At 39.0% G+C, this 14,694-nt stretch overlaps 1 protein-coding gene across 2 annotated transcripts in view; it reads right to left on the bottom strand.

Moving 5' to 3' along the window:
* Positions 1 to 1,052: 1,052 nt before the first annotated feature.
* Positions 1,053 to 14,694, bottom strand: part of LOC128693319 (SET domain-containing protein SmydA-8) — a 62,230-nt gene continuing 48,588 nt past the window's right edge. For both annotated transcript variants that reach the window (XM_053782939.2, XM_053782938.2), the window contains exons 11-13: positions 11,996 to 12,125; positions 9,716 to 9,897; positions 1,053 to 5,433 (exon numbers count right to left, since the gene is read on the bottom strand). In XM_053782939.2, the coding sequence (XP_053638914.1) occupies positions 5,272 to 5,433; positions 9,716 to 9,897; positions 11,996 to 12,125 (474 nt within the window). In that variant the 3' untranslated portion in view covers positions 1,053 to 5,271. The remainder of the gene's footprint in view (positions 5,434 to 9,715; positions 9,898 to 11,995; positions 12,126 to 14,694) is intronic.

Below are 14,694 nucleotides of genomic sequence, written 5' to 3' on the forward strand. Positions count from 1 at the left end.
AAGTTTGTTGAGTCAGCGGAGGGATGGTAATGTTTAGGACTTAATTAGTGGAAGGACAGTAATGTTTAGGACTTGATTAGCGGAGGAATAGTAATGTTTAGGACTTAATTACCTGAGAATAGTAATCATTAGGACTTGATTAGGGAAAGGATGGTAATGTTTAGGAATTAATTAATGGAGGGGTAGTAACGTTTATGATTTGACTAGCGAAAGATAGTAATCTTTAGGCTTGATTAGCGTATAGTAAGTAATCTTTAGGACTTGATATTTTTATAGACAATAAAAATGACCTCAAACCTTTTGATTATTTTCTCTCGTGAAACCCCCCTCCCCCTTTTTTTGGGGGTGGTGGATGGCAATTGAACGAAAGCATTTTTGGATTCGAATTGAGCATTACAGTAGGAATCCGCATTGCACTAATAACATTCTCATCACATTTGTGTGGGCCATCAACGTGGGTTATTAGCGTGAGCCATCAGTGTGGGCTATCAATGCGAGACATCAGTGGGTGATCAGCGCGAGCCATGTTGAGGCTTTTTGTAATACCAGTTGCACCGCAACAATGGTGCCTTTGAGTTTTTTTTTACCTGTATTCACTTTGATTGGAACATGGTAAGAAAATACTGTACGAAGAGCAAAACCTTAATGAAAGACAGCGTTTCACTCGACGATGTTTCGCTCGACGACAAGCAAAAGGTTTTTAAATAAGGATTTATGTTTAAAATGTTCTTACTGTGTATATGTGTCGATAATTCCGTTATTGCAAAACATTGTTTGGGTAATTATCTGCATGTAAAGTGATGTTGGAGGAATCTTAAGTAATGTTGGAGGAGTCTTAGATAATGTTGGAGGAGTCTTAGATAATGTTGGAGGAGTCTTAGATAATGTTGGAGGAGTCTTAGATAATGTTGGAGGAGTCTTAGATAATGTTGGAGGAGTCTTAGATAATGTTGGAGGAGTCTTAGATAATGTTGGAGGAGTCTTAACTAATAATGAGAGGATCTTAGTAAAGCTGGAGGATTTTTAAGTAATAAGAAAAAAAACAAATGCAGTATAATGTGATCTTTTATTGACAACGTTTCGCCCACACAGTGGACTTTATCAGTGTTTACAACAAGGCACCACAGGACATAACAAGTTAAATACTACGAGACACGACACGTTCTGTCTTTAATTGACGTAGTTAACCCTAAGAAGTAATTTTCTATGCTATATCTTGTCAGCAATATATTGTAAACCCTAAAATTCAAAATATGCATGAAAAACTTCTTCTTAAGGAACATTAAGGATATAATTGCCTTTGAGTTAATTGTTGTCAAACTTCCATACTGGCAATTAACCTGACGTAACATATTACGCTTTGTAAACCTCGAGAAAATTTATTGCTGTGCATTTACATTCTTAACCTAATTACAAAATCACATACACAACCTAACTTAATTAGAGACTTATTTACGGAGCTTTAGTTTACAGTAATTAAAAAAGATACTTACACAGCTTTAACTTAATCAGAAACTCATTTACAGAGCTTTAGTTTACAGTAATTAGAATTTTTAGGTATTAGGTATTCCTGAAGGGAAACTTTCAGGGTGTTGCTAGTTTTTTCCCTTAGGTTCGTCCATTTTTTAAGTTTTCATTTTGCTCATAACACGAGGTGTACCGCAACTAGGCCAAGAGTCTAGGAACAACTGGCATATATAGGTGTCCTGTGGCCAAAATTGTAGGACCAATTCCCTGATTAAATTAAAACAATTCTGAAATGGCTGAAGCTTTTTTTGTTTGGTTTTGGCTGTGTATGTGTCCATTTTGTTGTATTCAGTGTAATAACTGGGGAACGTATCTTCTGGCCAGGTTTAATCTTTTAGTGCTGATGTTTTTTCCTGAAAGGAAGATTCACCCCGTTTATAGGTTGTGTACGTTTTAGTGTGTCAGTTTCATTATAATCAAACTGGTTTCTGTGAAAAAACTCGCAGTGTTTGACTTTATAGGAGTATCCCAGGTTAATCTACATACTGTACTCTTTATGTGCATATTGCATATGTGATCTCAAGACCATTGCAAAAAAAAGTGCTCAAAGTTTAAACAAAACGTACATAATTATTTACATGCATACTTAAACCTTAAACGTTGATCAGTCTTACTTAGAGGAAAGTTGTGAATGAGTTTGACCTCTGTAGGTCCCAGTTTTGTCTTTTTCATGGAAAAAACCGTGGAAATTGAAATACTGATGTCCATGCTATAAATACTGAGTGTTTCGTCCAACTGGCTTCATCCTTCAACAATAATTACTTCATAACGCATATTCTAAGCAGCTTCAAACTTAAGCTACGTGCGCGTTTTAAGATATCAAGGCTGGCGTGTTTCAGTGAATGGATTTAATTAGTTTTAAGTTATGCATGGCCTAATTTGCCATATTATTGAAGAAATGGGAATAATAGTGTCTATCTGGAGGTTGTTCTGAGGGTCAACTACCCTTCGGCTCGGTCTATCACTAGGCCTCTCGGTGGATCAGGACCTGATCAACCAGGTTGTGTTACTGCTGGCCACACGCAATCCAACGTACGAATCACAGCCCGGCTAGGGGGGTTATTGGTAATCCCCCTTATGCATAACGGGAGGGTGATAAACAATATTAGTCCCCGTATACTTATTGTGTTTCCTCTTAGTTCACTCACGGCATCTCTACTTTTCATTGGGGGTGTGTTGCACCGTCTGGCCAGTCTTTTGCTTTCATAGGAAGTGGTTTCTGTCTGCAGATTCGGGACCAATCCCTCTAAGATTTTCCAGGTGTAAATTATGATATATCTTTCTCGCCTGCATTCCAAAAGAGCACAAGTCAGGGGACTTTAAAAGTTCCCAGTAATTAAGGTGCTTGACCGAAGTTATATGTGCATTGGAGGTTCTCTGTACATTCACTAGCTCTGCAATTTTTCTTCCTTGAATGGGGCTACTCGTGTGTATCAGTTTTCCAACCCAGAGAAAACGAGTGACTAAAGAGGATAATCACTGGCATAGCAACCCTTGTTTAGGTTCTCATTATTCGTCCTATCATTTTTCTCAGTTGTGATAATAATTTGATTTGAAGGCGAGATCCTCTGATATTATCACTCCTACACATGTACTTCATATTAGTTTTCCGTTCTACTGTGTAGTTGTAGCTTTTATTTCCTCATTTTTTTTTCATAATGGAGCAACTGAAATTTGTGCTCATTGAATATCATATTGTTTTCCGCAGCCCATTGGAAAACTTGGTTTATATCAGCTTAGAGATTTACAGTGTCCTCAATGGATAACACTCATGCAAACTCTAGTATCGTCGGATATGAGGATGAGGAAAAAGATGGGAGAAAGTACTTTATGGGACAGAGTTTTTCACTACAGTAACCTTCAACTCTGTTTACTATTACTCTTTGTGTTCTATTCGTTAGAGAGTTAAAGATCCATCTACTCACTTTTCCAGTTATTCCTTTTGCACACATTTTGTGCGCTATTACACCATTATCACACTTGCTGAAGGCTTTTGCAAAGTCTGTGTATACTATATCTGCATTCTGTTCTCTAGTGCATCCAAAACCGTGTCATAGTGGTCCAGTTGTTGTGAGAGGCAGGAGCGACCTGTTCTAAATCCATGCCGCCCTGGGTTGCGTAGTTGTTGGGAATCTAAGTGGTTGGCGATCTTACACCTTAGGACCCTTTCAAAGATTTTTATGTGGAACGTTACAACTATCGGTCTGTAATTTTTTGCTATTGCTTTGCTGCCACATTTGTGGCGGCCTGGTCACAGACCGGGCCGCGGGGGCGCTGACCCCCGAAACCCTCTCCAGGTATCCGTTGTTTTTAGCGACTGTCGGATGACCCACATGACTAAGCACACAAAAGTGGTTTCATGCATTTCTTGATGAACACGGAGTTGCACGATTCTGGGGCAAAGTGGATGAGCATGTTGCCAATGGCTTTTTTTGAAGTCCAGTGGTGTTCAGGTTGTCAGAAATTTGTCATATATTGACAGGATTTTGAGTTTCGTTCATAAAATCATTCGGATTGTCGATCTTAAGTGCGATTAACGGCTCACTACACACATTATCTCACTCATTTCTTTGCTGCTGTCAGCGTAAATCCCATCTTATATGAACCAGGATTCGATACTGGATGTGCTTTTTGCTTTCTTTTTGGCATATAAAAAGAAATGCTTCTGATTTCTTTCAATTTCCTTAACTGATTTTAGCTAATGTCTCTCCTGGATCATGTACGATTCAAGTTGAATATTTTATATTTCCCTAGTCAGCGTATCCTTCCGCACTTCAGATAGTTTAGCACTCTTGAGAAACCGAGTTTTTGTCTTCGCCTGTAGAGGGAGCGTCTCTCTCTCTCTATTTTTAGTTAATATCTTTTCTGTTTTCTTAAGGGAATGTTGCTTGAGCGCACTTCAAATGCTACAGAGTTGATCCAAGATACTGGTTTGGATTCATATTATTCAAGATATCTTCCCAGTATGTTCCGTTAAGGACATGGTTAATATGATCCCAGTTGATGTTCTTGCTGTTAAAGTTAAATTTGGTGAAGGCATCCTCGTATCTGTTTGCATTTTGTTGGTCATGATCCCTGTGCATACAAGTCTGAACTTCAGTAAGGTAGTGATCTGAATTACTGTCTTTGATGATACTATATTTCGTACCAGGTCATCTTTTATTTTTGGGGTGAAAATAAGGTCAAGTAAATTTTCCAGTCTTCCTGGCTCCACTATTTTCTGGTTTATGATAACTTGTAAAATACATTGTCTTATTTGTTTTAAATCTTCATCGCCAATCTTTAACTGCGTTAGAAACTTATACTGCACTCTGCACTGTTTATTTAGCAAGCATTGACACAGAAGGAGCTAAGGTTACGCAATATGGGGATACCTTGCTCAGGTCGCACAGCGACCGAAATACATCTAGTTGTAAATATTTCTGGGCATGTTATCTTTATGACTTGCTTGAAATAACAAATTTGAGAAACTGCTCTAAATATGAGCACTAGATACGAGGTCGGCATTCATGTACGAGATCATTACCCAAGCACAAGATCGGTATTCAAGCACAAGATCAGCACTCAAAAATGAGTTCAGCACTCAAGCAATTGTCAGCAGTACGACAGCAGAAAGAGGCAAATGGGTATATTTGGAAGGAATATTGGAGGTATTTGGGAAGTGATAGCCGCTGTTGGCTGGTTTACAGCAAGAGTAAACATACAGGGAGAAGCATGAACGTGGCGTATTTCTCCGAGTAGCTACTACTGCTCCTCCAGCTTCTTGAGGAGTGTCTCGAGGGTGAGGTCCTCCTCAGATAGGTGGCCAGGCACCACCTCCTGTTTTTCTGGCAGGAAGTGCGTCTCTGGTAGCGTCTCCACCTTCTGAATCCACTTCCGCAGTTCTTGTATCGAGTTCCTCGCAATCTGTGGAGACAAGGACAGTTAAATTTTATATGCGTCTTTTGAAACCCACTAAAGACTAACATCCTAAGGAGCATATATTACGAACTATAAAATTTAATTTAAATTTTATAAAAAGTAACACTGCTAAAAATTATAGTATTTAAATCAATAATGATAATAACAATAATAATAATAGTAATAATAATTACTATTATTAATACACACACATATACACACACACACATACACACACACACACACACACACACACACACACACACACACACACACACACACACACACCGGGGCCAGGAGCTAAGACTCGACCCCTGCAACCACAAATAGGTGAGTACATATATATATATATATATATATATATATATATATATATATATATATATATATATATATATATATATATATGTATATATATATATTTGGGAAATATAATACATATTATAATGTAGCTTAGGAATTTAAGATTTATTTATCATAGTATTATTAAACTATATAAAATCTAAGTAGTTGCATTTATTTATTTATTTATTAATAACATCTGAATTCATTAATTTTCAGAAGCTGAGATCGACACCATGCCCAGCCTTTCTAGGGCAGGGTAGGTGCCTGAGCCCGAGCCTTTCGCTCATAAGACTGTCATTCCCATTAGCCCCTTTGGGGCGGGGATGGCAGACCAGAGAGGCCTAGCTTGTGGCTAGGCCTGGGGACAGTTGGTCCCAAAGATGAAGAGGTACTTGTGCCTCCTCCCATGGGAGACTTAGGTCTCAGACACTCCCTAAAGAGGGAGCCAAGGCCGGGCCACCACTTGGAAAAAGCCCGGGCCGGGAGAATACCGGCGAATCTTTAATAATAATAATAAATAATTTCAGAAGCTAAACTGTCAGGTTTTGTTTGCCAGAGGTTGTTTACATTTTATAAATATAACATTTTCATAGGTAAGGGTTGTAATAGCCTATTACTTTAGCCTAGGCCAGTGGTTCCCAAACTTTTTCAGCTTGTTACCCAATTTAGCATGCCACATAAAGCATGTTACCCCTTTCACAAAATGTTGTTATTATTGATATATATGGCTAAATTAAAACACTTGAGATATTTTCTTTTATTTATTGTATTTGAACATTGTGCATCTCTAATGACTATTACCAAAGATGTCAAGAACATCAGTGGGATGGATGGAGTTGCATACTTGAAGCTAGTTTAGGAATTCTTGGCTTCATACCAGCTTATGTCTACCTCGGCTGATGCTCACAGATAAACTGACAGTGTGAAATAGAGGCAGCCTCAGGAAGTGAGTGACGCATACTGGACAGGTCGATCTGGGCTACTGAGTGACTTTTGTCCTGAAGCATACTTGTCAAAATACTTTTGGGTTTCCACACACTTAGCTATATATTTCTTCTTTTCTAATACTGTATATTAGTTTTTGATGTTTATTGTTATTTGGTTTAACTTTATTACTTACTTATAATAGGTTTACTTTACAACTTTATATACTAAGACAAAGTTAAAAATAATCCTCATACCGGGTACCGCATTGTTTTCTTGATTTTCAGAATTCATAACTTTTTTTCTGTCACCCCTCCATTACCCCCCAAAAATGGTTAAATTACCCCCAGGGGGTAATTTACCCCCAGTTTGGGAACCACTGGCCTAGGCTCTTCAACATTCTCCTCTGTATGGACTGATGAAGCCACTGTGTGGCGAAACGTTTCCTCATTAAAGATACCCAAGTGTTGCATATGTGTCTCATTTATCAACTTGTTGGTTCTCTGAACCATTGATCTACAAGATCAGAGAAGTTTGCAAGAAAATGTTGGTGACTATAGAGTTACTGTACATAATTATGAAATAATATTGGATTAAATGAGAGATGTGTACCTGAGAGGAAGAGTAACCATTGTTTTGTTTGCATGTTTCTGAGAACTGTATCTGCTTTGAAAGAAGGATATACTGACATTTAAATAGTTGTAAAGTAGGACTGAAGAAATATTTATCATTCTGTAATGCGCAGAAACGTTCTGGGACGACTTTGGTTCTTAACAAATGAAAACATCTTTGCAATCTCCTTCCAGAGTACGTACTTGCTACTGCTACGATGATCAGCACAAGTAGTGGCTCCAGGCCAGCCCATACTGGATCCCTTCACCACTCATTTAGTATTTACATTTTAGGTGTTAAAAGTAGCCCTCTCATTTTATCAGTGCTTAGGAAGCTAGTAATTAGGCTTTTAGTTTTATTTATGAAATTTTATGTAGGTTAAGATGTGTGGCAGAGACTGTGGTGCCTTACTCACTAGCCTTGGTCAAGGGAAGACGTGGTGCTGCTTCCTCTGGAGCGTCACCATTATCTGGGCCTGGGATCAAGAGGCAGAGAACTGTTTGAACTTTATATGACTGTAAAGGGCCAGTGAAGAAGTGAGAAAGGTTGGAGCATTCCTGAAGCCACAGATATATGGGTGTGTGAAACTTAGGTGTGACGTTTGCAGAAGAATTGTGTGGCAATATTATGTAAAAATGAATGTAATTTACCAGTGCTAGGAATATTAATATGTATAATTAAGTACAGGTAGTTTAGTTATTTGTATTTATGACTGTTTTGAAACATATTTAAGATAAGGCACTGAAAGAATACAGGGGATGTTAACCTGTGTGTGATGTAAAGCTAACTGGGATTATAACTGAACAAATGTAGTGTTGACTTCATTTGCCCTATTGTGGTTATTATGATTATTAATAGGATGGAGACCTTTGATAATTCCTTTTCCCCTAGTATAATTATAGTAGTATTTATGCTGCAGTTGTATATTAATTATTACAATAACATTTGGTGGTGTCAGAATTATCTTAAGGAAAATTAAATACACAAGTTTAAAGGAAGAAATAACAGGGGCCCAGGCTGCTAGAAGTCAGAATGCTGAAAAAAAACAGTATTAGATGTGGTGCTGCGAACTTAGGAAACGACCTTTATAAATACAACCTGGCGAGTATAAGACACCACGAGCGCCTGCCCACACACAACATTTACCCGCCAACACACATAACACACACCTGCCCACCCAGAGAACACAAAACACACACCTGCCCACCCAGAGAACACACATAACACACACCTTCCCACCCAGAGAACACACATAACACACACCTGCCCACCCAGAGAACACACATAACACACACCTTCCCACCCAGAGAACACACATAACACACACCTGCCCACCCAGAGAACACACATAACACACACCTGCCCACCCAGAGAACACACATAACACACACCTTCCCACCCAGAGAACACACATAACACACACCTGCCCACCCAGAGAACACAAAACACACACCTGCCCACCCAGAGAACACACATAACACACACCTTCCCACCCAGAGAACACACATAACACACACCTGCCCACCCAGAGAACACACATAACACACACCTGCCCACCCAGAGAACACACATAACACACACCTTCCCACCCAGAGAACACACATAACACACACCTGCCCACCCAGAGAACACACATAACACACACCTGCCCACCCAGAGAACACACATAACACACACCTGCCCACCCAGAGAACACACATAACACACACCTTCCCACCCAGAGAACACACATAACACACACCTGCCCACCCAGAGAACACACATAACACACACCTTCCCACCCAGAGAACACACATAACACACACCTGCCCACCCAGAGAACACACATAACACACACCTGCCCACCCAGAGAACACACATAACACACACCTTCCCACCCAGAGAACACACATAACACACACCTGCCCACCCAGAGAACACACATAACACACACCTGCCCACCCAGAGAACACACATAACACACACCTTCCCACCCAGAGAACACACATAACACACACCTGCCCACCCAGAGAACACAAAACACACACCTGCCCACCCAGAGAACACATAACACACACCTACCCACCCAGGGAACACACATAACACACACCTACCCACCCAGAGAACACATAACACACACCTACCCACCCAGAGAACACACATAACACACACCTGCCCACCCAGAGAACACACATAACACACACCTGCCCACCCAGAGAACACACATAACACACACCTTCCCACCCAGAGAACACACATAACACACACCTGCCCACCCAGAGAACACACATAACACACACCTGCCCACCCAGAGAACACAAAACACACACCTGCCCACCCAGAGAACACATAACACACACCTGCCCACACAGCCAACACATCTATTCACCCACCCAGAGAACACTCTCACCTTCCCTCACCTACTTACCTTACAGATTTCACCCTCGAAGGATGAGAGAGGCTCGTGCTTGAGGCTGTAGATAGTCCTGTCCAGGTAGCCTTCCACCTCTCGCAACTGCTGCAGGAAATTACTCTTGGTGATAGTAGTGTTCTGGAAGGCCCTGTTGGCCTGCAGCAGCAGCGGAGCATGTAGCTCGTAGAGGGTCAAACCTGCAACACCAGGTAGGATCTTAGTAGGTGTTACAAGTTTTGTGGGTGATGTAAGGTATAAAAATATTTAGAACACAATGGAAGTGAAAAGTCTCTGATTACCATTCTTCTGTTAAATATATATACATATATATATATATATATATATATATATATATATATATATATATATATATATATATATATATATATATATATATATATATATATATATATATATACACACACACACACACACACACACAGATGCTATAGCGTTAGGTAGCCTTGTTTTTTTTCTCAACGCCCTGCACACCAGTGAGCCTCAGCCATGGTCTCCAGCTATTTCGTTCTCCTGTATGTTCTGGCCTCAAGAGCAATACTATACTTAATATACCTGGCAGAAACAAGCGAAACTACGTGCAAAGAAATACCGCAGCCAGCAGAAATCGAACCCAAATGGACGGGTCTCCAGGAGTATGGCTAGCTGCTGACGTGACACCTTAACAAGACTGGACCAAGAGCAAATCCCTGGGGAACTTTGATCTTAAGGGCAAGCCACTCAGACACTTCTTCATTAAATACCACTCTTTTCTGTTCTTGAGCCAGTCACTTATTCAGGTATTAAGTTTGTCTTGCTTTCATTATAGCCATCAATCCTTGAAGGAGTACCTTGTTGAAGGCCTTGATATAGTACATCTCTTGGGCTCTTTTCATCCCAGCTTTTGTATGTATAATTGAAAAAATCGAGCATGCTAGTCAAGCATGACCTTTTGTTGCAGAATCCATGCTGATTTCCGGCTACTAGTTTTTTTTCTCCAGAAAATGAATGATCCTGTCTCTAATTTTAATTTTCATTTGTTTACCATAGTTGACTTGAAGACGATGACACGATAGTTGGTAATATTTGTTAGTTCCCAATATATTGGCACATTACCTAAAATGATTAGTTAAATATTACCGTCAGTAAGCAGTCTGGTCTCTACATTCTTTAATAATTCTAGAAGACAGTTCATCTGTACTTCTTCATTTGTTAATATTCTAATATTCAACATCTCCAAGTATTTTATGTTAAAGCTGGTAAATTCTTCAACATTTAGTTTGTCAGTGTCAGGAAAATTAATTTTGTGGCCTGGGACGTGGGTGTCATGTTCAGCTGTAAACCGAACTCGAAGGCTATGTTGAGTATAGATGCTATATCATTGTTGTTTGATATTCTGCTGTTGCTATCACTAGTTAAGGGCCCTATTGTTGTTTTTTTACCCTCTACCTCAATGTGTTGGAAGACTTCTTTTGAAGTACCTTCGATGTTATGTGCAGTTCGTCTTTCAAACTCCGTTTAGCATTTCTGATTTTTTTTCTTTGCTTTCTCTCTGTAACTTTATGTGGTTAATATGATCTTCGAGCTTACCAGCCAGTTTAAATATCTTATATACACTATATTTTGTTATGAATGATCTCAATAAGTTCTCTCATCACTCAATCTGCTTCTTACATTTTTCCAGGTATAATCTTTTTCGGAATGTTACTCTTCTCAGTACTTAGAACATTTCGTTTGAATATGTTCCACATTTTATCTACATTATCAGTATTTAACAGTCTGATCCAGTTTACGTAACTGGTACCTGGACACATTCTGTTAAAATTTTCTGCTCTGTGATTGAGAACTATTATATTTTTATTTGAATCTCAAACTTTGTATTTTTCAATCAAATGATGTTGTTATTATTGTTTCCTTGTCTCTCTCCTGCCTTACATAATTGGAGGTCATAATCTATGTTCTGAGAAGAATTCAAAATACTGTTGTCCCAAGAAGCTTGAGTATCAATTTGAATTAGAAAATTGTCCTTAATCATCATTATGAGTCTGGTACCCACTTTGTCTCCTGACAGAGTGCTCCAGTTTGTTTGGTGGATAAAAGTCACCAACTATTATTGCCTCTTGGTTCCTTCAGATTGTCTTAATTTCATCATACAAAAGGACACCATCCTTCTGGTTTTGTTTGGAGGACGATGTATATCACTGAATATAATATTCTTGTTCTCATTGGTCTGGATTGGTACGTACTGAGTTATATCCTAATACATCATGTTTACAGAGACAGAAAGCGACAACATACCTCTAAGCCTGGTGATGCCTGGATCAAGGACGTCGAGTACCTGGAGGAGATCCCTACAGCAGTTCACCTTCCGCAGTAGTTGTGCCTCGCTCAGGTCTGGCAGGAGGTAGCCAGCCACACGACCGTACATCTACGACACAAACACAAGGTTACGTCACAGTAGGAGGTAGCTAGGCATGTACATCTACAACACAAACACAAGGTTACGTCACAGTAGGAGACAGCCAGGCATGTACATATACGACACAGACAGAAGGTTGTATGGAGGAAAGTGAAAACAATACATGAAGAAGAAAGATGGAAACAGCTGATGAAGAGGAGAATTATTTCCTCTCATGATATATGTGTAATGAACTAATAATATATATCAGGGGAAAGGATAACATGGAGAAAGTAATATATGGGAAATAAAATAGCATGAGAAATAAAATAAGACATGGGTGATAAAACAAAAAATAAATACAAGAGATGGGAAAGAAAGTAGTGGATATACACACCCTACGATGTATCGCACTATGACGTATTTTTGTTAGTAACTTTATTCAGATATACGCAAATACAGTTACTCAGATTATCATACATAGCAGCATATGTGTAGAGAACCTGGAATAAAGCAAAAAAGTCAGTGACTTATTTCCATTGGGGGTTGGAATTCCCTCCATGATCAGGGAAAAGGTCTCAGAACTGTAGGGGTCTCTCCCAGCTTTGATTCACCTCCACCAATTAAAGGTCTGGGTGGTCATTTTTTCCCTATATGATGCAGCTACCTCACTCAGGCAGCCAGGTGGCTCACCTCACTCAGGCAGCCAGGTGGCTCACCTCACTCAGGCAGCCAGGTGGCTCACCTCACTCAGGCAGCCAGGTGGCTGACCTCACTTAGGCAGCCAGGTGGCTGACCTCACTTAGGCAGCCAAGTGGCTGACCTCACTTAGGCAGCCAGGTGGCTCACCTCACTCACCAGTCTTTATTTTCCTCTTATTTCTATATTTCCTTTACTACTTTTTAATTTAATTCATATATATATATATATATATATATATATATATATATATATATATATATATATATATATATATATATATATATATATATATATATATATATATATATATATATATATATATATATATATATATATATATTTCTATTAAAAGGCATACTGGTGTTTATAAGTAAATTAACCAGAATCCATTATAATTGTATTTTTATGCACATTCCAAGAGTCCCTTTCTTATCCTATAAAATTACAGGGTGTAATAATAAAGGTGGGATTTACAGAACAATGACAAGTGATGCAAATCATTATTAACTGTGAGATGAAGAGTTGTAGGTGGTGCGACTGAGAGGCAGGGAGAGGCAAGGAGAGGCAGGGAGAGGCAGGGAGAGGCAGGGAGAGGCAGGGAGAGGCAGGGAGAGGCAGGGAAAGGCAGGGCACAGCCTGCTCAATATTGTGTCGACAGTGAGAGACTGGCGAGTCATGGGAGGGAAAGGTGGAGCCAGAGCTTCAGGTATTGTCAAGTACTGTGTTAATGTATTAATTTACTAAATTTATTAGGACAGTATCAGTCGTGGAAATGGAGAGAATGTCAACTTACTGAAACAACAAACGTGTTAACAAATTAGGTCTTACAGTAATTAATTAATTAATTAATTCACGTTTAAAGCTATGCTGTTCAGGTTCATACTGTTATAAATAAAACACTTAAATATGCATAATTTACCCGGTGTTATTTATTTCCCAGTAATGATTTTTGTCATAAGATGCAAACAAGAATGTCTTCTCAATGAAGAAAATAACCCTTGGCCAATCTTGCAATACTTCACTCAAATATTATTGTGCAAATAGCAATAGAAACTGATGATGTTTGTCGGTTAACTTACTTTTTTTTGGCTCGATTCTGTGATGGATTCCATTCTCATATAATTGTCGTCTAATTATCTGGGGTTGACGCAGTAAACTGTAGACGATCTCTAATAGCGACCGCACTGGTAAACTGATGACTCTTGAGATCGTTCTTAAGAGTTTGTTCCTACTCGTACCTCTTAACCTAACGATATACAGTTGCTCTAGAAAGTCCAAACTCTGCTGCAATTTCTTGCGTGCAGACACTACATTCACTCATCTCTATCATCCTCCTCTGATGAGTGATATTTTTTCTCCTGCGACATTATATTCTTGACTCTAGCGGTTTGAAGGTTCATTTGTAAGCCATGGTTCCCTGCTCACCGCCATTAAAAAAAAACTTCATTTTAAGTGGAAAAGAATTAAAGGCATGCATTAGTCCTCATTAATATGTTCTCCAACTCACCAAAAATCCTCTCTTAGGAGAGAAGAGGTGCTATGTTCTCCGTTACATTATTTCTCAATAATGGCCTCATTATGTATGTGTGCCAGTGGGCCTTAGACAGTGCTCCTCCACTTCCATGTTCTAATGGTATAATTTAGTATTTGTGACTGAGAAAAGTTGTGATGTTTGCTGATACCACACGAAGCTGATTGCATTATATACTGCCGTCTGCCTGCCGATGACTACAATAATTTCCAAAATTATTATGCTTTAAAATTTAATTCAGAAGAAATTTGGAAAAATACTGATTAAGCAAGAGAATTGTCAGTGAGTGAAATAATGTACTGAGAGAGAGTTTCATGCATAATCATCTTGGCATCTTTAGCATTACTAGTATAGCTTTTGAGTGCC

Source organism: Cherax quadricarinatus, chromosome 28 (assembly GCF_038502225.1).
Source record: "Cherax quadricarinatus isolate ZL_2023a chromosome 28, ASM3850222v1, whole genome shotgun sequence".
NCBI classification, from domain to species: Eukaryota; Metazoa; Arthropoda; class Malacostraca; order Decapoda; family Parastacidae; genus Cherax; species Cherax quadricarinatus.